Genomic DNA, 22353 nt, shown 5'->3' with positions numbered 1-22353 from the left:
TTTAATAAATATTTCCTTTACTGGGTGAACATTTACTGATGCACTAAGTAAAAATAGAATCCCTATTTTTTGCAAAAATGGAAAAATTTAACCAAAGATGTTGTCCGCCGTATTTTTTTTTTCAACTTGAAACTTTCTGCTTTCTTCAATTTTGACAAATTTACCTACTATTTGTTTCAGTCCACTGCCTGATGGATGTCCAGGAAGCTGATAACGTTTCTCTATCCTTCCCATTGTATGAAGATTTCTATTGAGCTGTTGCCATACCATCTTTCCTTCCTGAATGCTACTTTGAATGCTGTTCTTTTGATACCACACTTTGTAAATCATCTTAATAGATACATTTTTGTTTCCAAGATTCTAAAACAAGTAACAACGTGTTGGCTTAAGGACAAGAATTCATTGGTTCACAGTTTCAGAGGCTAGATGGCCTGCTTCCTCCAGTGCTGGTATCTTCTGTCCGGCTGGCAATCTTGGGATTTCTTGGCTTCTCTGTCACATGGTAATGCACATAATGGTATCTTCTACTTTCTCTTCTAGCTCAATTGACTTCCAGCTTCTAGCTGCTTCCCTGTGGCTTTTCTCTGTGTCCAATTTTCTTTGCTCATAAGGAATTCAGCTATATTGGATTAAGACCCACCCTCATTTAGTTTGGGCAAAAATAACTAATAACACCTTCAAGACCTATTAGCAAATGAGCTCATACACAGGACTAAGGATTGGAACCTGGACATACATACCTTTTGTAGGGGACATGATTCAGTTCCCAATACTATATTACTATAAAACTACATTAGAATAATATTATTTGCAATTTTATAGAAACAATACAAAAAAGGAAGGTCAGGGAGTTACAAGGCCAATAAAGTCAAACACATTAAATACATTGTTGAATAAATCAATAGTCCAATTAAAACTTATAAACTATGGCCTCCAAAGAATTGGATTAAATTATTATGTCTGTCATCCTCAAACTCTCCTGAGACCATATTTTATTATTTCACTCATCCAATATTGCTGGACCAGCAGAATACATCTCTCATCTTTCATTTTATAATAGCCAATTGAAAGCTTATACTACTCCTTACAGTATGGAACCTACCTTCCCAAAATCAAAAGAAAAACAGATGAGAAAGGGAATGTTCTGGGAGACCTGGGAAAATCCTGCACATTCAGTTAAGAGCCGTCAAAACCAAAGCACTTTGCATCTTGTCTAGCCAGTGCTTCTTGTACCTAAAAAGGGGTGAGCATCACCAACTGCAACTGGTTTTCTTATGGTCTTGCCTCTGACTATTTCTTTTTGAAATTATATGTAGAGGTTTCTACAAAGGAAAATAACTAAAGCATGAGATATTACATGACTCAATACATACTTTGCTCTCTACCATGGTTTGTACTTTATTATGTATCTATCAGAGACTGAAGGAAGTTTGCCTTTCATTTTCCTACATTTTGAAAAGTAATTAAAATGAGATATCAAGGCCAGTTCATTATTAAAAGACCAGCTCTATCACCAATTGGAAGTAAGAAGCAGACCTTACCTGGAAACTTTGACTATAGCAGAAGCTCTGTTATGCTCCCCTTCTAAGATAGAGAAGAATTTCAAAGCAAAACAAAATCAAAATGGAAAAACCTCACCAAAAGAACTCTAAACACCATTGGATAATAACTGATTTTTTTCTTAATATTACCTTTATAAAAATAAAATCATTTTATAACTCTTTTACTAATTATGTCTCTTAGAGTTTCAATTAGTTCACTCACTGTTGTGTCAAAGAAACTATTTGATTAAGACCTGGCAGAAAAGTTAATTTCCACTGAAAGCTGTACCCATTTCCTTAAATCATTCTACTAAGTAAGCATGTTTATAATTGTAGAATTACCCCAATGGATGTTGTTTTTGAGGTGGAATCAGTAATGGTGAAAAGAAAAGCAGTGACTGAGTCTCTTCAGCAAAGAGAATCTCTCAAGAAAAGGGCTCGACCACTGGCCATGGTCTTTCGGATGGCTTGCTTGACCTCCTTGTTCCTCAGGCAGTAGATGATAGGATTGAACATGGGGGTAAAAACTGCATATATGACTGAAATCAATTTGTTGGAGTTGAATGAGGTAATGGCATGAGGTCGGACATACATGAAGATCACAGCTGTGTAGAAGATGACCACCACTGTAAGGTGAGAGGCAGAGGTGGAGAAGGCCTTCCACTGTCCACTGGCTGAGGGTATGTGGAGAATGGTAGAGATAACCAAGGCATAGGAGAGGACAGTGGCTGAGAGAGGAAACACTAGGATGATGAGAGCCAGGATAAAGTCCACCATCTCAGCCATAGCAAAGTCCATGCAGGCCAGTTTGAGGATGGGAGACACATCACAGAAGAAATGGTTCAAGATATTGTTGCCACAGAAGGCAACTTGTGAGATGAAGTATACCTTTGCCATGCAGATGGTGAAACCACTCACCCAGGAACTGATGGTCAGCTGAACACAAAACCTTGTGGTCATCATGACTGGATAGCGAAGAGGCCAGCATATAGCCACGTAACGGTCATAGGCCATGGCAGCCAAAAGCACACACTCAGTACAGGCAAGAGAGATCAATAAATAGAGCTGGGTCATGCAGCCAAGGAAGGAGATGGTATTGGGATGATGTAGGAATCCAGTCAACATCTTGGGCACCGTGACAGAAATATACCAGGTCTCCAGAAAGGACATGGTGCCCAGAAAATAGTACATGGGCTTATGCAGGGATAAGGTGACCCATACAGTAAAGATGATGACCAAATTCTCCAACAGCACAAATAAGTAGGTGTTGAGGAAGAGGAAGAAGAGCAGAAACTGCAACCAAGGGGCAGTTGGGAAGCCCAACAGGATGAACTCACTAATATTGGTGATGTTCACCTTCCACATATTTTGAACACCAAAAGACAATGGATTTAATAGTAATAATGCCAACTTATCAGCAAGGGCCTGTCAGGTTACAGGCATTTTATCACTAAATTAATCCTTCTGGCAGGATCCAGTAGTCATGAGTGACCCCAAGATCCTCCCCAGAAAATCAGGGGACACAACAGGACCAGAAAACCACCTACCTGAGATGCAAATCTAAGGATCTCAAAGCAGAATCATATGGTCATATTCAGGACTCAGGCTGTTAGATCCGGATCAGAAACAGATCGTAGATAGTAGTGAAAGTAAATGCTTTCCTTATCACCAATCCCTAAATTTCAGAAGCAGCTATAAGGCAGGAGGCCATGGTGGTTGGAATAAATGTTCAAGGATGGTCCAGGAAGTAAAGCAGGAAAGCAGAGAAACTAAAAACCTGGAGAAAATAGAAGCAGTATATCAACTGGAAAAAAATTCTACTGGGCAGGCAAAACACTGACTGTGGCCTCTCCTCAGCTATTTTGGGATACCTTTTGAAGACTCTGGCAGTGGTGGTTAATATTTCTTTTGCATACTCTTAAGGCTATGTGCAAAAATGGGATGAACAGATATCTACCTTCTTGGAATTTTCAAACACATTTTGGCTTTTCAGGTGACTCTTAATAACATTGGTAAATAGTTTTTAACTCAGATTATTTTTTGAGATTTTTATATGTCCTCAAAGATGCCTCAAAAAAAAACCACTTTTTTTCACTCCAGGAAAAGTCTTACTTGACCAATTTTGTCAACTCCTTGATCCTGAAACTACTCATTATTATGGACAGTGCTTGAGGACAAGAAGTTGCTTTGGGAGGAGATACTCAGAAAGTTCAACAATCAGAAGGGTATTGGCTTTCCAGGGCATGATTGATCTGAGGAGAAAACTGAAATTTAAAGTCACTTTTGAACGTGGGCATAGAAGAAAGAAAAATAGAGATATATGTTCCCTTGAGATATAAATAAAATGAAAATAAAAGGGAAACATACTTCTTAAGGAGATCAACAGAGATAGCCTATGACTTACAGAAAAGAGAGAGGCAGAAATCAGGGAATCGGAAAGAAGAATGAGACGTGGAATTTTACATGTTTAGTAATTGTTTTTAATATGTACCAATTTTTTACCTAAAACCCTACATCTCAATAACATAATTGATATATGTGTTGGAAAAGTGAATAGATATAAAACTCAAAATTTTCTCCTTTCTCCATTTGGATAATCCTTTAATTAATTTAAACAACTCTCTTGGAGGAAATTTTTGCCAAGTGTTATGGGAGCACATAGGCTAAAACTGAAAAATTAGAGAACAAGGTTTTGAAGGAGTTTTCATTTGTGAATGCACATCCACAAATGTTTTAACTTTCCAAAATCATGGAAAATTTAAAGTAACAAAATCAGGATAAATGGAGCCCCAATAATCAAAATGTGTGCTAAGAAAATTCCAGACCAGTGGGACAAATAATAGGAATATCTGAATTATTGTTCATGATTATTTAAGGAGGCCTTAAATTTTCTAAACCTCAATTCCCTTATGAATGCCAAAAGCATTCTATTAGAATATTAAAAGCTATAACAAATGATAAATAGAGAAAATTTTTATAGCATTATTGGTAGTTATGAAAAAGATCTAATGGATATTTATTTGGAGGTCTAGGCCTACACTAAATCCTAAAATTGTAAAGATGAAAAAGTCAGATCCTCCATTCACAATCTTGAGGAGATTAAAAAGAACCAGCCATTACATTCCAAAGTGTCTGAGCCACAACACAACCACAAGTAGCCCATTGGAGGAAGGGCATAACACTGCCCGTGCAGGGGCCTCAAAGAAAGCAGTGGGTTTTCTCCTTCTTTGCACCTGAGCAGCAGAGCCCTGGTGGAGAAAAATCACATAAGAGGACAGAACGATGTCACCATCGACTGGGAGGTATATTTAAATTGTTGAAAGAAAGAAGTTACCTGAGAATAATATACTCAGCAAAGTTGTCCTTTGAATGTAGGGGAGAAATGACCACAATTTCTGGGCAAACAAAAATTGAAGGAGTTCCTTACTCCTAGACTTACCTTGCAGGAAGGAAATGCTAAAGGAGTCTTCCAAGCTGAAAGGAAAGGACACTAGGCAGCATGCCAAAGCTGGGTGAAGATACGAAGATCTCCAGTGTAACAACATAAATAAACAAATGCTAGTATTGTTCACTTATCATTTGATACTGTCTTTTACTTCTTGAAAAGCTTAAAATTCAAATGCATAAAAAGCAAGTGTAAATCTGCTTGACTGGGCACAACATGTATAAAGATGTAATTTTTGAGAACAAAATCAAAGGGAGGGATGGAGCATATAAGTTCAGACTATATGTAGGTTATTGAGGTCAAGTAGGAATTAACACAAACAAAGTTGCAATAGGCTTAGGAAGCTACATGTAATCCTCATGGTAAACATTTAAAAAAAACTTAAAAATACACAAAAGGAAAAGATAAGTAATTCAAAATAGCTTATTATAAAAGATGATCTAAAGAAACAAAAAGCAGTAATGGAGAAAAGAAGGACCAAAAAAGGTATAAGACTTACAAAAAACAAATAGCAAAATGGCAGTAGTAAATCTTGCCTTCTTAGTAATTTCCAACATGTAAATGGATTCAACTCTCCAACCAAAAGGCAGACATTGGCAGAATGAGTAAGGAAACATGACCCAACTATATGCTGTTTACAAAACGACCATCTTAGCTCCATAGAGACAAATAGGTTGAAAGTGAAAAGTTGGAAGAAAACATTTCAGGCAAATAGCAATCAGAAAAGAGCAGGAGTGGCTATATTAATATTAGACAAAGTAGACATTAGTCAAAAAGTAAAATATAGAATTGCCATTTGACCTCACTCTTCCAATTCACACAAAAGAGTGAAGCAGGGACTCAAATGGATACTTGTAGACCAATGTTTATAGCAGCATTATTCATAACAGCAAAAGCTGTAAAAACACGTGTCCATTAATAAATGAATGGCAAAAGAAAATGTGGTAGGTACACACAATGGAATATCACTCATTGCTAAGAAAAAATGAAGTTATGAGACATGCTGCAACATGGAAGTACCTTGAAATCATTTTGCTCAGTGCAATAAGCAAGGCACATAATGAAAAATATTTTATAATACCACTATAAGAGATGATGTGACATTGCAAATTGACAAATGATGTGAAAGCAGATTACAGGTTACCAGGGAAGGGAGGATAGGAGAAAGGAGGAACAGGGAATGTTTGTAAAAATTTTTAAAAATAACAAGAAAATAATGATGCCACCATAAACTTAGGGCTGTGGAACACTACTGTGCTACAAATAATGACTAACTATCCTGCAACATGTTTTCAGTCAATTCACTGTCCACTTTTCCCCAAAATTCCTGCCTCTGATTTCCAAGTGCCATTCCATTCCTCTCCCAACTCTGAGCAGATAAATGAGGTAACTCTGGACTGTCCTTGTGATAGCCAGGCCCTGAGCCTCAACAGACTTCAGCTCCTACACTCTGGTTTATTGGACTTACCCCACTCAGCTAACATGGAGTTGAAGAGGGTCAACCACCACACCAGGGAGCCAAGAGTGTCTACAACTGAAAGCAGGAGAATTGCATCCATCATCCAAGTGGAATCTAAGCACCCTCTCGATATAATGGTGGAGTGGACATAACCATCCCAGGGTCCACAGAATGGAAGAATAAAATATGGATGAGAGTGGACTTACTGATATTCTATTCTGAAACTACTGTGATTAGTAAAGGAAGTAAATATAGCATTGATGTGGAGAAGTGGCCACGGTAGATGTTGAGGGTAGGAAGTGGGAAGAAGAGATGTGATGTGGGGGCATTTTCGGGGATTGGAGTTGTCCTGGGTGGTACTGGAGGGACAGTTATTGGACATTGTATGTCCTCCCATGGCTCACTGTGTGGACTGGGGGAGAGTGTAAACTATAATGTGGACCACTGACCATGTGGTGCAGCAGTGCTCAGAGATGTATTCACCAAGTGCAATGAATGTCCTATGATGATGGAGGAGGTTGTTGTTATGGGAGGAGTGGGGTGAGGGGGGTGGGAGGTATATGGGGACCTCATATTTTTTTAATGTAACATTTAAAAAAATAAAGACAAAAATTTTAAAAAATTTAAAAAAGAAGTTATTCTTCCTCTCACTACAAATCATTAATGTCCTTTGTCTCCATTGACCATCTCTGCTCATTCCTTCTTTAGTTCATCTAAGACCAGTCCTGCTATCAGCTCTAGATCCTATTTCTCAGAAATCCCATACTATTATCTACCCCATCTATTCCTGTGTGTTAAATCCATTCTTTCCAGAAATAACTAGAGAGCACCTATTATGTGACAGACTCTTCCAGAAGTTTGGAATACCTCAGTGGAAATAAACAGACAAAATTAGGTAAAAAGCCCTGAGCTTAAGCAGTTGCAACCTAGGAGAGGGAGACAGGTGATAAACAATAAATACTATGAGGATAGAAATGTGTGGATTTTTAAGTCTTAAGGAGAAATAGAGCAGATAAGGAAAAACGGGAGTGCAGGGAGTTGATGGCATTTTCTTATTTTAAATAGGGTGGTCAGCATAAGAGTGATGAGCAGAGTGTTGCAAAAAGTGAAGGCATTAGACATGGGCCCAGTTGGTAGAAGAGCTTTCCAGAAAAAGGGATCCACATGTGCAAAGACCCTAGGGTCTCAGCACAGTGTGAGAAACACCAAGGAGGCCAGAATGGCTGGAGCAAAGTGTAGGAGAGACCTGTAGAAAATGAAGTCAGACAAGGAATTTGGGGGAAAGGAGATATCCTGTATGCAGATGTAAGCATGTTGGCTTTTACTCTGGGTGGAATGGGGTAACTTTGGAAGGTTTTGAGCAGATGAATGATCTGATCTTGTTTATGTTTTTAGAATTCTTCTTGCAGCTTCTTCTTATCTGAAAAGTGTCCTACAATATTTAAAGGCAGGCCATCAATTATCTCTCCTCCTTTTCTTGTCTGCTTCAGATCACTATACTACCCTTTAACCCCTCTCTTTCCTTCCCTTCAGCTGCTTATTTTCTGTTGCTGCTACCTTTCTGGTAACATACATGTCTTTTCCAACTTAAAGATATTAGAGTTAGTTTCTTGCGCCCTAATTCTTCTCTCCACTCCAGATCTTTCCTCTTCAATTCTACCAAGTATTTCCAGTTACTGCCAAAATATTTTATCAGTATTTTCCAAGATACATAGACATTGTCTAGTAAAGAAGGCTACAAGGGAAGTCAAAATTAGAATATAACATAACAAGCATAACTTTTGAAGTTTGAGTACAGTGGAAACTCAGAGTAGAGATGAATTCTTTGTTTCTGGACTCCCAGAAAATCTTTAACATGCAGGTGCCAAAACAGTAATATGAAGTATTGTGGGGGTTTGGAGGGGTAGGTAATGAGAGAAAATAGCAAGGGCAAAGGCAGAGAATAAAGAGATAAAGAGTTAATGACAGATCTGCATTTTATTAGAAAGAGTTTGTGGTGTAAAGAAGAGAAAAGGACAAAGACAAGCAGGAGGAAGAGGTTATCTATGTTTGGACCTCTTACTTTACACTTATTCTTATAAACTTGTAGTAATTCTCTCCATTTCCAACATACTCAATAAGTCATGTAACATCTGCTTGAATATTTCTCATCATACTGACCACACGCAGAAAATGAGATGAGTTCCATTTACATATTCCCTTATATTAGTCTAAGCTCTCTTCCTTTTTAAGATTCAGATTTACTATGGAACTTTGAGCGAGTTTATGGACTGTCTTGATTTGGGGAATTACCTAGGTCTCTACCTATATTCCACCACTCTGTGTATATGAACAAGGGAACATGAAAATACTGTCCCACACATTCTCCCTGCTCACTTTTTACCCAGTTTCCCTACTTGGTCCTCATCATTTTCACTATTCACCCCTGCCTTTGCTATCTCCAAGCCCTTATAGTCTGTCTAATAATAATAGTCATCATTTACTGGACATGTATCATATGGCAGAACTTGTGCTAGCTTCTTTCCATACTTTGTCTCACTTAATTCATATAATAACTAAATATGGTAGATATTATTTGTCCCATGTTACAGATAAGAGAGTAAATAATTTGGTTAAATTCACATAAATACTAAATGTGAGAGATGGATTATAACCTAAGCCTGTCAATCACCAAGGTCTATACTCTTTCTACTACAAAATAACCTTCCTTCTTTAAGTGCTGCTTCCCGCCTAGCTCTGTGTCTGCTGCCACACTCCCAATCCACACTCCAAATATTGGGTAGCAAAGAGTCTACTTTTTGCCTGTTCATTTATTTTATTGTTTTTATTTTTTCATTTTATTTTTATCATCCTGTGTACTATCTTGATCTCTGGGCTTAATAATCATACTTAAACCAACCAATTTTTCTTTTTATTCAAACCTTTCATATCTAAACTTATCAGTCATGAATTTAGCTTTCATACCCCATTTTAATCATTATGATTAGTTCAAAATTTCAAAATTGGTTTTTCTAGAAGTTTTCCATGAGCTACTTGCTTCCTAACATTGAAGACCTAATATTTGTAATGCTCTACATGCTCCCACAAGTGAATTCCCTTTGTCTAATCTCTGAATCTACACAACCACCCCTGCCCACACACACAGTACGTTGATATCTTATTTAGTGTTCCACCCAATCACTGCCTATTTCCTACCTTTGAAGGTCCTGATTAGGAAGAGTGTTGGCTCGGTCAGAGATGGAGCTGACTTGCTGACCCAAAGGAACAGAATTGAAGTGGGTTAGTCAGATAGGTTTTGTACAAGTGAGAAAACAGATTTTCCAAGAAGGCAGAGGAAGTTAGATAAGAACTAGGATAATAGTGAGAATAAAATTAGGGGTAGAGTGAAAAGAAAATGGAAAGTCCAAGTCGCAGCAGAAATACAGCAGACACGCACCACAAGGATCTTGGGACCATATGGAGAGAAGGGCAATTGTGCTAGTGTCCATTTAAGAATACCCTGTTATACAAAATACTATTTTTGACTCCAGACTGAATGATCTTGATAAAGTATGAATATGAACATAGATCTCCAGTTTAAATGGCCATCTACAGGTCTGAACTCTTTACATACCGTAGCAAGTTCCCCAAGATTTGATCCCTCTACCCTCTATATCCTCTACATCACTGTCTTCTGCCTTTGTCAGATACTTACCCTGTGCTTATGTAATATATCCAAAGTTTCTGTGAAGTTGCTTGTACTCTCTCTTCTTGCTGAAATCCTTTCTAACTCTTGCCACCTGGCTAATGCCTATTCATTTTTCATCCTTCATCCTCTCTATCCAACCTTCATGTCCACCACCTGCCATCACTCACCTTCTGCCCATCACCCAGCTATTAGTCAGTGCCTCCAGTGGGTTAGTAACACTTTGAACCTTAGAGTATCATATCAGGATAACATGTATGGTTTTGAATTCAAATGCTTGCTTAACTATCACCACTAATTCTGAACTCTTTGAAACACCAACTTTACCTTGTTTTTGTCTTCTTTATCTTTTTATCTCCAGTGCCTGGCATAATTCCTGAGGCATGGTTGCCACTCAGTAACTAAATAATTTGTGATGCTTAATTAAGATTAAATGCCTCAACATAGTACATTATATTGCTTGTTCTTTAAGGACCCAGGTCGAGTAGATAAGTTTGGCTTGGAGATCTCTGCCTCTCCACCTAAAAGGAGTTGCAGATAGATGACAGAATGCAGAAAGAAAAAGGAAAATAAAGAGATGCTTTGGAATAGTCTAACCAAATTCTCAGAAAACTGATTCTCTATGAAGCCCAGGAATTCTATGGTGTTGCAGTTTTCCTTGTCTGGAAGAGACTGGGGTCCAGTCTCTTTATTTCAACATGGAAATAAAATATTATTCTGTTACAGAGTCAAAGAAAATGCAACGTCATCTTAGTCAAACCTGTGGTAACACTTTGTAATCCAAAATGCTTGCGTTACTTCTGCATTTCTTGAATGCCCTTAAAACACTGATGATACAGTTTAAGATGGGAAAGCATTTCCTCTGTTTGTATCTGTCAAATGCATGACTCTGCCACCTCCTTTTTCCCCTTCTCCTAATCCTTCTCTCTCTCTCTCTCTCTCTCTCTCTCTCAGTAGTGACAACTTCTTTAAAATGCACATCCTTGGGGACCTGATACACAAATGCTAAAGGATTTTCAAATGTGATAATGACAAAGATTTTAGAGAAGTTTCTGTAGTGATCCTCATGGGTCAACAAGCAGAAAGGTTGCCAGATGATTATTAGATGGGGAAAGAACAAAGCAGCAACAGATTTATGGCAAGTCAGCCTAGAGACTGATACTAGTCAAGCCTTGTTTTTCCTTCATCTCTCTGGTTGTCTGAGAAAGCACTATTACATGTGACCTGTTTTTAACAACATTAATATTATTCAGACGGGGTACTAGTGAAAGGATCAAACCATGCAGAAGATGATTTAACAATATTAATACTGGACACAGAACTCTAGGGACAAGCAAAACATTCTGTCCTACCTTAGAGAAGAATATGCCTGAGCATCAATGATTCACAATTGCATAGTGTTAGGTAGTTGAGCTTTGGTGGGTAAAACAAGTTTCAAAGTTCTTCCTTCCATGTCCTATGTTATTTGGCTCTTTTTCTGAGGACATTGTTTAGAAAGCAGAATATCCATCTTTAGAGAGCCAAGAGGAAAACAGCACAGGATCCAAATTGTAGGAGGGCATGAGACAAGGCAAAGAACATATGGTACAAGCAGTTTATGGTATGTTTGCCTTAACCTTAGATTTTAGCCTTCTCTTTCTTCTGTATCCTATTATCAAAATGAAGACCATGTTGGACTATGGGTCTGGGGGAAATTATAAACAGACTGCTCAACCTTCTCAAGTTTAGGAATTAGGCCAATGGAACAAAAATGACCTTGTTTCAGATCTAGTCCAGGGCAGCTCGCCTACAGGAGGTTACTCAGAGAACTGAGCACACGTATCGAATGTGTAATAAAATGTGCCTTTTGCCTGAACATCCCCCCTTCTATATCTCTCTTTGAAAACAGCAAGTATAGTTGAAGCAGATAAAGGATATGCCCAATATTTGGAATTTTTATCAGATCTTTGTTAAATACTATTCAATTAGTGATAAGACCAGCAAACATAAAGTTATAGAGATAAAATTTAGATGTCATTTTTATATTAGGCATTTGAGCATATTTTCTTCAGTAAAAATTCATGAGCAGGGACAAAAACCTGTTTTTTAATCTGTGAATTTATTTTTATTAAAATACATAGAAAGTTATAATAGTATATAAGTTTATATCTTCAAACAAAAAGCCTTTATTAAAAATAAAATATGTGAATAATTGTCAAATTAAATAGGAAAATGAAATTATTGCTATATTCACATCTGTTTTCACCATTCATATATTGTTCAGATTGATATTTTATTGTTCCACATGTGTTCGGAAATAACTGTGCTTCTCAGTGTCCATACAATTTGTTGACTTGGTTAATTTGATAATTGACTGTTGAAATATTACATTCGCCAAATATTTTAGGGACCAGCAAACCATCCATCCAGTCTCTCATACCAAAAGACTTTTATTTATTCTGAACTGTAATTCCTTTATCCCACACTGTGAAACACGATGGGGCTGTTTAAGAGTCTGATTATGTTATTTATTAGAAGATAGTAAACCAGAGGGAGTGAATTAGAAGCACCTGAGAAAATATAGTGGGAAATTCTTCTACAGATTTTTAAATATAATCCAAAATACTGTTAAGAGAGAGGAAAAGCAACATAAAATGGAAAAAGCTGAGGAGTGTTTCTCAGGGCAGGAAAATTCTGAAAGGAACTAAGTGCTTCCTAGTTGTAGATGGCAAATTACAGTAAATGGCAGGAAAGCTGGGCACAATATACTTAACACTTGAGTTTAAATTTGCTCAATCATATCAAACATCAGAATCAATTCAACTTGGCAGTGGCAGCTGTGAATGCAAGAAAAGTAAAAGTGATTTATAGGGAAATATTTGAAAATTTTAAATGTGAAACAAATGGCTTTATATTTTACTATAAATTGTCACTTTTCATATTTAAGTGAAAAATGAGGTATGCTTATTATGTACATGCTCTTGATTTCAAAATCTTAATAAGTGTGTTTTTAAAGGGGCATATTTATTCCAGATATTCCCACTGGGTTTAACTTCCATTTGACTAATATTTATCAAATGCCATGTAAGTCAGGACCTCAGCAAGAGGCAGAAAGTGCTTTAATCTGAGAATTTTGAGGTGTATTAAATGACACAACTATAGCAGAGTTGGGCAAGGTGAAAGCAACCAGGTGGGGATGTCGAGCCACATAAGGACTAGGAATAAAGAAACTCAGGCACAGATGCAGTAGCCCGGAAAGGGGTGTCCTTGTAATTATAGGAGTTGTGAGCTTTGCCAGAATCACAGAACTCAGCCAGGGAAGAAGAAGAAAGAAACCCCAAGTCTCCTCTTTCCTTTAATCCTTCAGTTGGTCTATTTGGTGCCTCACATTGGCCTAATCAAATTTAAAGCCATCAGCCAAATGAGCCATGGTGATGCAGTCCACAGGATCAAGTCCTCTCACCCCCTGAAGATGGGGGATGAAAAAGATGGAGGACTGGAGAAAATGGATAACAGTGGAGAGAAGGTGAAATAAAGAATAACCTGCTTAGGTACGTACAAAGTCCAGCAGTGTGTCAGGGATTAGAGATGCAGAGGTGAATAACGTGGGTTTCTACCCTAGATGAATTCAAATCTAGTGGGGAGTCAAGCACATGATACAGATCATTGAGAATAAAAAGGTGCTTTAGGAAAGGCTGAATATTCAAAGTTAATTCAGTTTATGCCCGCTTTATATGGTGGATCTAGTGGGGCCACCACTGACTTGGTAGAACTCCACATACTGAAAGAACAATACTTGTGAGAACTGAAAATGGCTCTGTAGAACTTGTTACATAACCATATAATTTTTTTAGTAAGAGAAAACCCACGAATGGTAAGATTTAGTTTGGTGAAAATTAATCTACTTCTTATAACTCCTTCCTTCCTCATTTCACTTTGTCCTCCCGACATATTAATCATCTTTCAGTTCTTTGAGTGCACTGTTATCTCTTGACTCTTGGCCTTTCCTCTCCCTACAACCTCTGAACCTCACTAATACCTTCACTTTTTTTATCTAATTCCTTCAGGTATTAACCTGAATGTTATTTCTACTAAAGTAGTTTTTGATGGTTCTAGAACTACCTGCCATTTGCCTTCACAGCATGCTGTATTTGTATCATCACACTTATATTAAAGACAGAATGTAATTGTGCCTTTTTCTTCCATACTATGCTTTAAACTATTTGAAAGAAGATTCTGCTTCTATTTGTTTATTTTTTGTTGTTGTTGTTGTTGTTCACCATTTTATCCTCAGAGGCTATCACAGTACCTGACATGGAAAAGGGACATAATAAATAATGATTAAGTCAATGAATAGGTTAAGCAATGTAATTGTTGAGTGTATTAAGGTGACTAATATCATCAGAATGGATATCTCCTATTGCAGACAATTCAAATATAATGTTGAGTTCATGTAAGTGAGAAGAGGATATTATTGAGGTTCATGAATGCTAGAATGAGAAGGACCTTGATTCAGTTTGTAAAAGCTGCCAGAAGTAATGTACCAGGAATGGGTTGGATTTTACAATGTGTTTATTGACTTATAAGCTTATAGTTCTGAGGTTGAGAAAAGTGTCCAAATCAAGGCATCATCAGTTAATGCTTTCTCCCCAAGGATTGGGTGCTGGTGATCCTGGACTCCTCTATAGATTAACAAGGCACATGGAGGTGTCTGCCAGTCTCTGCCTCTCCTCCAGATTCCATTTCCCATGGTTTCTGGTTTCGTGGTTTTCTCTCAGCTTTTGGGTTTCTCTCTGTTCCTCTGGATTTCTGTTTGACACCTTATTATCAATGTCTCTCCATATTCATCACATTTCAAAAGGACTCCAATAAGAGGATTAAGACCCACTGTTGGTAATGCCTTACTGAAGTAATCTAATCAAAAGGCCCTTAACTGAAGTCAGCTAATCAAAAAGTCCCACCTGCAATAAGTTCACGCCCATAGGAATAGATTACCTCTCAGGACATGATTTTTCTGGAGTTCACCCAGCTTCAAACTGTCATAGTCCTATTTAATTCAATTTAATTAAATATCTCATCTCTTCAGCAGATAACCCAATGGTATCCAATACTTCCATTTGTCTTAGAAAATTTTATATTTGTTTTTCACCTAGTTTGTTTGTTGGATCTGTTTTATTGATGTCTTAAGGATTTGGGTTCAGACATATAACTTTTTTATATCCCTTTATTTTGCTGATGTTAGGCATAATATTGCATGGAAAGTGGCAAGAATTGCAGAGCTCAAAGAAAGTATCTCAAGAGACCCATATCCACTGCAAAGGTTTTAGTAATCCAAGTTCCTTAATTTCTCATGAAACTATTAAACCCATACCTATCATGAGAAATGATCTTCTAGAGTCCTGAAAGATGACCAAAATCAGGAGAGGTTTGTGAAATGGTCATCATTATTATAAATATCAGTGGATATCATTATCATAAATATCATCAATAATTTACTACCATCACAACAGTCACTATCACCACCATTGCTACAACCACTACCACTACAACACCATATAACTACATGTGCTATCTATTGGATTGCTTGTTTGTTCCAGGCAATGATGGTTTTAATTAATGTGCTATAGACCTTTGATCACAGAATCTTAGGGATAGAAATAGTCTAGTACAATAGATTCTGGATCCAGTCTTCCTGAGTTCAAATAATGGCTTTGGCATTTATTAGGTGTATAATCTTAGACAATTTACTTAACCTCTCTATACTTCAGTTTCCTAATCTGTAATATGTAATATGAGATTACCAGCACTCACTCACAGAGCTATTATGAGAATAAAATGGTTTATTATGTGCAAAGTGCTGAGAAAAGCATCTGCATATATTAAGTAATTTTCCTATCATGGTTTATATATCATTTCAAAGCTCTTTTTAATTACATTCCACTGTTTTAGCATTATTATTAAGTCTCTTGTTTTCCACTTTGAAACTTTTAAAAATCTTATCCTAAACTGCGATTTCTTAAGGAATCCATGTCTATGAAGCAGGGCTCATGGAGTTTCATGATAAATGCCATGGTAATGGTATCTTGGCTGGGAAAGTTGTCTTATCCTCGAGTCACAGAGCTCAGTTGAAGAGAAGGCACTGGCCACCTCCCATGGTCTTAAGATAGCACTATTTTTGTGTGTGTGGCTTTACATTAAAAAAATATGAGGTCCCCATATACCCCCCAACCCCCTCACCCCACTCCTCTCTCCATAACAACAATCTCCTCCGTCATCATGAGACATTCGTTGCATTTGGTGAATACATCTCTGAGCACCACTGCATATCATGGTCAATGGTCCACATCATAGCCCACACTCTCCACATTCCACCCAGTGGGCCATGGGAGGGTATACAATGTCCGGGAACTGTGTCTGCAGCACCACCCAGGACAACTCCAAGTCCTGAAAACAACCCCACATCTCATCTCTTCCTCCCATTCCCTACCCCCAGCAGCCACCATGGCCACTTTCTCCACACCAATGCCACATTTTCTTTGATTACTAATCACAATAGTTCATGAATAGAATATCAGTAAGTCCACTCTAATCCATACTCTATTCCTCCAACCTGTGGACCTTGGAATGGTTGTATCCACTCCACATCTATATCAAGACGGGGCTTAGATTCCACATGGATACTGAATGCAATTCTCCTGCTTTCAGTTGTAGGCACTCTTGGCTCCCTGGTGTGGTGGTTGACCTTCTTCAACTCCATGTTAGCTGAGTGGGGTAAGTCCAATAAACCAGAGTATAGGAGCTGAAGTCTGTTGAGGCTCAGGTCCTGGCTATCACATGGTCAGTCCAGAGATTCAGGTCCCCTGGGTATACATTAAACCCCAGCACCAACTACAGTTCTGGTAAAAGTAACAGGAGAGGCTTGTGGGCAAAGATCGCATCTGAGTTCAGCTCTATCACACAGAAGGACGAACTCCAAATAGGGCCAACTGACATGGCACTGAAATCCATCTGCCATGACCATAGAACCTGTGGGTCTCTGTAACCCTCAGAAGAAACAATACCTGGGGTTGTATCTACTTTATCTCTCTCTGGGACTCTGCTGAGGTGTGCATAAGTGCAACCCCTCTGATAACCTCCCAGCTCTTTTTGGAGACTCATAGCCATATAAACTCATTTGTCCTTTCCATTTCCTCCTTTTATTCAGGTCAAAAAGCATTTTTAACTCCTGGTATTATATGTAGATTGAGATATTATGCTGTTCCAAGTGGACTGTTTTATTCAAGGTCATTTTCTAGTTACATCATCAGCTGGTACTTGGTAGCAATCCCTTGGCACCAGGGAGGCTCATCCCCGGGAGTCTTGTCCCACGCTGGAGGGAAGGCATCACATATATAAAGAACTCCTATATCTTGAAAATAAAAAAAAAAACAACCCATTTTAAAAATGGGAAAAAGATTTTAAAAGATAGCATTCTTGACCTCCTGGTTCCTCAGACAGAAGATGAATGGATTTAGCATGGGTATGAGGACTGCATATACAGCTGAGATTAGTTTGTTGGAATTGAATGATCCAATAACCCTGGGCATACATGAATATCATTGCTGTGTAGTAAACTATGACAACAGTGAGGTGGGATGCACAGGTAGAGAAGGTTTTCTTCTTCCCTGGGAAGAGGGTATATGCAGGATAGTGGAGAAAATGTAGACATAGGAGAAAACAGTGAAGATAAGAGGGAATACAAGAATGACAATACCCAAGGCAAAGTCTACTAGCTCAGCTGTAGACATGTCTTTGCAGGTTAGTCTGAGGATTGGTGAGATGTCACAGAAAAATGGTTCAGGACACTGGAGCCACAGAAGGCAAAGTGTGACATGAAATAGACCTTGATCACAGAGACCATGAAACCACTCATATAGGAGAACGTCATCAGCTGTATGCAATAACATGTAGTCATGATGACTGAATAATTGAGATGGGAGCAGGTGGCCACATAGTGGTCATAGGCTATGGCTGCTATGAGCACACACTCTGTGCAAGCAAGAGAGAGAAAGAGGTAGAGTTGGTCATTCAACCTGTGAAGGAGATATGCCGTCTATGCAGGAGGAATACATCCAGCATTTTGGGGACTGTGACAGAGACACACCAGACTTCCAGGAAGGACATGCTACACAGGAAGTAGTACATGGGCTTATGGAGACAGTGAGTAACCCAAACTGTGAGCATGATGATAAGATTTTCTACTACCACCAGTGGGTAGATCACAAGGAAAAGAAAGAAGAGAAGGATCTGGAGCCATGGAGCAGTGGGGAAGCCCACGAGGATAAACTCACTTACCGGAATGATATTTCTCCCAAGCATGACTAAAGTACTCAGGGATATTGATGTCTTCCATGGCAATCCCTCAAATAATGAAGATAACTATGACATCAGCCAAGAAATGGAAATAAATGAGCATTTCAGTTTTTCCTGTGAGTGAGACTCATAACATAAACTAACTTCTCTTAACAAGGACTAGTTCACTAATGTGGTGCACAACAATTTTTAAATATTTTATGAACGTCTTCCATAATCCAAATGTGTTCCCCACTCTAAAACTCTCTCACCTGATGAAAATGATTGGAATGTGACCCACCATATCACACCCAGCTTCTTTCTCAGTGAACCTAGACCCATTGTCTCTCTGCTGTTGGTTCCAAGTCTCTGCATAAGACTTACTTTTACCTAAAGGACACATGGGTCAATATCAGGTCAGAGAAAATTCCAGAAGTTTAGAATTTGTGTGATACCTTAGCCGTATTCCTTTGATCCAGCATAGTTTCTTCAATGTAGAGTCTATGGAAATTTAAAAAAATATATTGGAAAATTTTCAATGACTCCCCTAATGCTTTTAGATAAAGATGCAAATGAAGACTCTATCCTTCATCACCATAAACCCAATGCCTAAAACAGTAACTGGCAAACACATGAATACTTAATGAATATTGAATGCACAAGTGAATTAATGAATGCCTTGAAGCCTTGAGATTCACAAGAAACAGGTCGGTGGCAGAAGAAAGCGACCTCCGGATCTTAGCTAGCAGGGGGCAAGTGCTATCAGGTAACACATATTTAGAAACATTCTCAGTTTGCACATCCATGCTACTTTCATGGCAAACATATCAGCAAGAACATGGGGACTGGCCTTGTTCTCAGTTACTTGGCAGGGTGATATCTACAAATATCAGACAGAGAAGTGACGAGAGGGAGGCAGGGAGCTGCGCTAAGATGGAATACAGGGAGCGGACTTGGCCCAGTGGTTAGGGCATCTGTCTACCACATGGGAGGTGCGCAGTTCAAACCCCGGGCCTCCTTGACCCATGAGGGGCTGGCCCATGTGCAGTGCTGATGCACGCAAGGAGTGCCATGCCATGCAGGGGTGTCCCCCGCAGGGGAGCCCCATGCCCAAAGAGTGTGCCCCATAAGGAGAGCCACCCAGCGCAAAAGAAAGCACAGCCTGCCCAAGAATGGTGCCGCACACATGGAGAGCTGACACAACAAGATGACGCAACAAAAAGAAACAGATTCCCAATGCCGCTGATAAGAATAGAAGCGGTTACAGAAGGACACACAACGAATGGACACAGAGAGCAGACAACTGGGGGAAGGAGAGAGAAAGAAATAAAAAAAATAAATCTTTAAAAAAAGAAAAAGATGGAATACAGAATTACTTACAAACCAACCCTATTACTTCGGTCTGTGATTACAAAAATAGCCTATCACAGGGTCATCATTTGAAAACACATATGAATGAAAGTTTATCTCTGTTAAAGAACATCCTCATCCAAAGTCTTGATTCCAGGTCCTGCCTTCTGACCACTGTTCACCCTTCCCACTAAACTCTTAATTCATCATGCTGTTTTCTTGGCATGGAGAGGAGGAAGGATGACTGGGATCCCCTGTGATAATCCAGTGGGCTAGAGACCTTCAGACCATAGCTCATTTCAAGGAACTGAGGGATGAGGTGTGGGGATACAGGCTATTGACCCACTACCTCCTTTCCACAGCAGCACATAGTGTAGTGCTCTGTGTTGCTTGCTGGCTGAGAAGAAAAATTCCCCTTATCTCCAACTCATAACCTCACCCCTGAGATGATTTCCTGTCATAGTTCCTTAGTGACCTTGTCTAAATGCTTTTTCCATGGAAAAACTATGGTTTGGTGGCAGGAAGTGGCTACTTTTCCCCGTGTTCTAGCCTCAGTAGGAAGCAGCACCAATGTAGTCTCCTACTCATTATGACATTTAAAACATGACACACTTCCACCCTCAGCCACACAACTTCCGCACATTCATCATCACATGTGGTGACAAGCACTGACCTGGATTCAGACCAGGGCTTGAGACTTGATTCCATCACCTGTTAGCTCTGTCATCTTGAACAGAAAACTTTCATCTTGAGCAGGTTCCTTAACAATTATGTATAAAATATCCTCTGTTACAAATGGTTATAATGATAATAATGCCTTTCTTACTGGTTTGTTATGAGAAATAACAGTGATAATGCACAGAAAATAGTTGAAATAGGACTAGCCCATAGTTATTTGCTATAAACATTAGCTGTTATTAAATTAAGTCATAACATCCCTCAAATATGCTCACTCAATCATATGTACTCACGTTTTCATTCACATATGTTCATATACACATTCTAGTCAGTATCTATCTTTTACTCTTTCTGTCATATCTGGGGATTGAGATAACCTGAATTTCCAAGAAAGCAAGACTATAGAATCTGTGAAGAGTTTTGAGTTACAGATCATGCATGCCTTCTTCCTTTTCTTCTCTCTAACGTACAGCTTTTATATACTCAAGCTCACCCCTCTTCCTTTCATATTTTCCTCCATTTTTTTTTTTTTCCACAAATGTACCTCCCAGAAGGCTCTACTTTAAAGCATAGAGGAATGCAGAATCATCGCTTTCTGTTTTCCTTGTCTTTAGAACCACAATCACTGAGTGCTGGCCTCTCAATGGAATTTTAGGAAATAACTTTCATTATGTATAGGACTTTTTTTTAGCTTTGTATGTGCTTGTTGTCAAGACAAAAGAATAGACACTAATAGACAACCCCTAGAATAAGAAACATATGTTTTGTGTCCTAGTCCAATGCCCAAATAATTCAGTACCTCTCTAAATTTCCCCAGACTTAAGTAAAGATGTGTTGTGCACTGAATCTTCATTTCCCCATTCATTCCCCACAACACCCTTTCTCCTGTCCTGGAATGATTTCTGAAGTCATTTGTCCATGTACCTCTCATCTTCCTTGTTGCCTATTCAGGTATCAACCCATCATTCTTGGTACCTACAACCATTCACCATGCTTCCTCTGTCCTCTTTTTAGAGTGGAATGTTCTTCAGACTTTTAAACTGATCACAAGAAAGCAGACAGGTGTGCAGATTTTTGTTCTCCTTGGAAACACCTGTCTGGTTTTGTTTAGACCACATGGCAGATATTAAAGTACTAAGGCAGGAAAACAAGACCAGAGACAGAATATATGTAGTGCATGCATATATTTTGCCCCTATCTTCCTACCAGGATACTTGCTCACACTCACTCTGGCCTGACTCAAGGGAAACTATATGTGCTGCCAACTATGTCCAGGGGACCTGGCCATGGAAGGTGAATCTCCATCCATCTATCAATTTCTGTTTATCCATGCAACATGCTTCTCTGTACCTATAGGTGCAGTGCAATTCATTCCTTCTACTCCTATATGCCAGGTGATGCAATACCAAATACAAGAATAAGAAAACTAAGTGGGAAACAGAGGTTACCATATGAGGTAATAGATGCATTCATTAGTTTATTCTTTACATTGAACATGCTTCCTCTATTATTGAGCCTCTTGTTATGTATACAGCACTGTGCTATACATTCTTAGGAATAAAACTTATAGGTATGGTCTCTGTCCCCTGGCAACCTATACTATTATAAGTGAAATAAGAAGTATACATTATAGTAAGGGCAGAATGTCTGTGTGCCATAAAAGAGGTGAAAACAAATGCAGAACTCCAAAGAGAGAGAAATCCTTTCTCCCCAGGAAACCTAGGACAATTTCATCAAAGAGGAATCATTTTAGATTCATGGAAGTAAAGTAGTGTGGAAGAAGTATGATTGGATATAATTTTGGTTCAGCAATCAGAAAACGTGGTTCCTAATCAGGTTTATACTATTTTTTAGATATCTGATATTATAAAACTCATCTTCATTT

General features: G+C 38.5%; 1 protein-coding gene and 1 pseudogene across 1 annotated transcript; both read right to left on the bottom strand.

Annotated features, from left to right (window-relative positions):
- Positions 1 to 1949: 1949 nt before the first annotated feature.
- LOC101427964 (olfactory receptor 6B9-like) lies at positions 1950 to 2906 on the bottom strand. The gene has a single exon (XM_004470810.1). The coding sequence runs from the start codon at positions 2904 to 2906 to the stop codon at positions 1950 to 1952; it is 957 nt and encodes a 318-aa protein (XP_004470867.1).
- Positions 2907 to 17566: 14660 nt separating this feature from the next.
- Positions 17567 to 18467, bottom strand: LOC101427536 (olfactory receptor 6B9-like; annotated as a pseudogene).
- Positions 18468 to 22353: the final 3886 nt, after the last annotated feature.

This window comes from Dasypus novemcinctus, chromosome 10, assembly GCF_030445035.2.
Source record: "Dasypus novemcinctus isolate mDasNov1 chromosome 10, mDasNov1.1.hap2, whole genome shotgun sequence".
Taxonomy (NCBI): Eukaryota; Metazoa; Chordata; class Mammalia; order Cingulata; family Dasypodidae; genus Dasypus; species Dasypus novemcinctus.
The sequence above is the reverse complement of the archived record's forward strand: the minus strand, read 5'-3'. Positions and strand labels throughout refer to the sequence as shown.